Source organism: Oryzias melastigma, linkage group LG7, assembly GCF_002922805.2.
Source record: "Oryzias melastigma strain HK-1 linkage group LG7, ASM292280v2, whole genome shotgun sequence".
NCBI lineage: Eukaryota > Metazoa > Chordata > Actinopteri > Beloniformes > Adrianichthyidae > Oryzias > Oryzias melastigma.
In genome coordinates, this window is record NC_050518.1 from 19,521,392 (window position 1) to 19,524,993 (window position 3,602).

Consider the following 3,602-nt stretch of genomic DNA (forward strand, 5'->3'; position numbering starts at 1 on the left):
AAACATTATTTCCTTAAAGGAGTTTGGAAAAGTATGCCTATAAGTAAATAATAAAGATAACAATAAAGATGTTCATTTAATCAGAAATTATTTTTTTTTTGGCAACCAAGTGTTAGCATTAGCCGTCCTATGGGAAATTCTATTGAACGTTAGCATCAAGCTAGCGAACTTTAGCTTTGTGTGCTAAATCAATTTATATCTTTTGTGACTCGATTATTGATCTATTAAGCTTAAATAGATTCAAAATGATTAATAGATTTTTTAAACCCAGCCCTAATATTTTCTTTATTTTTTCTATGTGTGTGTGTGTGTCCTAATACAATGTAATCCATCATGATTTATAGCTGTTGTCATTTAATCTTTTTTTCTTCAAACAAAGAAAATAAGCCAGGATTTTATTTTCACCAGCCTTTCAGCCTCAAATGAAGATAATTCAGCCATTTGGCTTGCCTTACCACACGGCGCGCATGCCTACTGTCCTCTTTCTGAATCCTCTGAGGTGGTTGTGAGCGCGCTGCGCGTGACCAGAGCGGCTTCAGTCTTCAGCCTCTGCACATCTCAAATTCACGCATCCTCAAACTTGTCTCATTACATTACATAATAAGGACGAGTGATCATGGTAAGCATCTCTATATCATTTTATTCTTGAAGATGAAGGTGTATGTTGGTGCATTTTCTGTTTAACTTGTAGAAGATTGTGTTTTATATTTTTTAGATTGCTGTTTTATTTCCTCGAATTTTAAATTGATCAAAACATTAATTTAATTTCTAAAAAAGAAGAGCATTTACAATGATCTTTTGCAAGGCAAACGCCTAATCCTCCTCTACACAGCTAAATCAGCTTAGACGCCTTTTTCTCTTCACCAGGCTTCCATTCATTTGTCAGTTTGGTCGCCCCATTTGTCATCCATGTTTGTTAGATGTTATATAAATTCCCTGCTGCCTCCTGTTTTTTCATGTGCAATATTTGTGGTTTTCCCTGTTATATTATTAAATAACAAAGCAAGACATCTCAACATTAGACAGATAGTAAAAATGAAAAATGCACCGTCTCCCTGTAAGTGTGACTATTGTGACTGCAGCCTTTATAGCACCAACACCCTGCAACATGTCTGACCTAGATAATCCTTTCTCTCCCCTGTAATCCTTTGTGCAAACCCCACTTCAGTGTTGCAGCGTAAAATGCATCATTCTCTGTAAAATACATGCCTTCAGTATGTTTCTGTCACAACTAGAGCATGTAAATGTTTTAAATAAAGGCTAAAGGGACTGTTTTTGAAAAGCTTGTTTGATCTCGACAGGTGTCTGGTTGTAAACCTCCAATGTTTTTCCCTCTAATACATGTACATATATTTTCTTCTTTTTGCCGTTTTACTTCTTCCCAGCGTGAGTGCATCTCCATCCACGTCGGTCAGGCTGGTGTCCAGATTGGCAATGCCTGCTGGGAGCTTTACTGTCTGGAGCATGGAATCCAGCCCGATGGACAGATGCCCAGTGACAAAGCTATTGGTGGGGGGGATGATTCCTTCAACACCTTCTTTAGTGAGACAGGAGCTGGCAAGCACGTGCCTAGGGCGGTGTTTGTGGACCTGGAGCCTACTGTCATTGGTAAAGTATTGAATTTGTTGGCTTTATTCTTTTCCTCTGGATTTTATTTCGATTCTACATCTTGACTGGACCCGTCTCATCAGATGAGGTGCGCACCGGGACCTACCGACAGCTGTTCCACCCTGAGCAACTGATCACTGGCAAGGAAGATGCTGCCAACAACTATGCCCGTGGGCACTACACCATCGGTAAAGAGATCATTGACCTGGTTCTGGACAGGATCCGCAAACTGGTGGGTGTATTTGTAGGATATTAAGCTAACTCCCAATCTGTATCTAACTGGGTTCCATATACGTCCTCAGGCTGACCAGTGCACTGGTCTTCAAGGCTTCCTGGTGTTCCACAGCTTTGGTGGTGGCACCGGCTCTGGTTTCACCTCCCTGCTGATGGAGCGTCTGTCTGTGGACTATGGTAAAAAGTCCAAGCTGGAGTTCTCCATCTACCCAGCCCCCCAGGTGTCCACTGCTGTGGTGGAGCCCTACAACTCCATCCTGACCACCCACACCACTCTGGAGCACTCTGACTGTGCCTTCATGGTGGACAACGAGGCCATCTATGACATCTGCCGTAGGAACCTGGACATCGAGCGCCCCACCTACACCAACCTGAACAGGCTGATCAGCCAGATAGTGTCTTCCATCACTGCCTCTCTACGCTTTGATGGTGCTCTCAATGTAGATCTGACTGAGTTTCAGACCAACTTGGTGCCATATCCCCGCATCCACTTCCCTCTGGCCACCTACGCCCCCGTCATCTCTGCAGAGAAAGCTTACCATGAGCAGCTGTCAGTGGCTGAGATCACCAACGCCTGCTTTGAGCCGGCCAATCAGATGGTGAAATGTGATCCCCGCCATGGAAAGTACATGGCCTGTTGTCTTTTGTATCGTGGCGATGTGGTGCCCAAAGATGTGAACGCTGCCATCGCCACTATTAAAACCAAGCGCTCCATCCAGTTTGTGGACTGGTGTCCCACCGGCTTTAAAGTCGGCATCAACTACCAGCCGCCCACTGTAGTCCCCGGTGGAGACCTGGCCAAGGTCCAGAGGGCGGTGTGCATGCTGAGCAACACCACTGCTATTGCAGAGGCCTGGGCTCGGCTGGACCACAAGTTTGACCTGATGTACGCTAAGCGCGCCTTTGTGCACTGGTATGTGGGTGAAGGTATGGAGGAGGGAGAGTTCTCTGAGGCCAGGGAGGACATGGCAGCTCTGGAGAAAGATTATGAGGAGGTTGGAGTCGACTCCATTGAGGGAGAAGGAGAGGAAGAAGGAGAAGAGTATTAAAAGTGTTACCCAGTAAAGTCTTTCACATTTTCCAAACTGTATCTTCATGTACCAATCTGACTCTGCTCAGATTTGTAACATTGCATGGAAGTTTGGATCTTTAAAAATAAAGATGTTGTAACGTGATGCTATTGTGTCATTTATGTTCATTTCTGGGTAAACACCAACAAGTAGAATGCATTAATTAAGGACTTTTGTTTAGACTTTAACGATTTGGCACATCAAAAATATCTCCATGCTTTTCAATTATTGACTTAAGTAGGGAACAATTGAGAGCATTATGATGAATATAGATCTAAACTTCTTTTTTTTTATTTAGACTAATTTAAAATAACTCAGAGTAGATAAAAAAACATAAAATATGGCATAATGCTTTGTCTTCTGATGATTCATTACAATCTTCCTTAAAAGAAACCCTGTTTGTGTTTTAAAGGATATAAAGCTGGTGCAATGTATGGTTCCTTAGATTAATCTTATTGGTAGATCTGTGAATGAGCCAGATATTACTGACGTTTGTTGGTGTGATCAACCTGGTCTCAAGAACACGGTGCATGGAGAGAACAGAACAAACGTTGGAGCAACTTTTAGGAAATGGAAGAGATAAAAGATCACTGACAGGACTACACATCAGGCGTCCTCGGGTACATCAGGAAGTGCACAGAGGACGTCACCAGCACCAGGACGGAAACGAATTACCCAAACCAGAAACCC

At 43.1% G+C, this 3,602-nt stretch overlaps 1 protein-coding gene across 1 annotated transcript; it reads left to right on the top strand.

Moving 5' to 3' along the window:
* Positions 1 to 463: 463 nt before the first annotated feature.
* Positions 464 to 3,017, top strand: LOC112159616 (tubulin alpha-1B chain). The gene is made up of 4 exons (XM_024293811.2): positions 464 to 619; positions 1,386 to 1,608; positions 1,692 to 1,840; positions 1,911 to 3,017. The coding sequence occupies exons 1-4, from the start codon at positions 617 to 619 to the stop codon at positions 2,889 to 2,891; spliced, it is 1,356 nt and encodes a 451-aa protein (XP_024149579.1). The 5' UTR covers positions 464 to 616; the 3' UTR covers positions 2,892 to 3,017.
* The last annotated feature ends 585 nt before the right edge of the window (positions 3,018 to 3,602 follow it).

Excerpts from the sequence above, each read along its gene's own strand:
- LOC112159616 (XM_024293811.2), top strand. Across the intron at positions 1,609-1,691 it reads CCTGGAGCCTACTGTCATTG|ATGAGGTGCGCACCGGGACC; the intron begins GTAAAGTATTGA and ends CCGTCTCATCAG. Across the intron at positions 1,841-1,910 it reads TGGACAGGATCCGCAAACTG|GCTGACCAGTGCACTGGTCT; the intron begins GTGGGTGTATTT and ends ATACGTCCTCAG.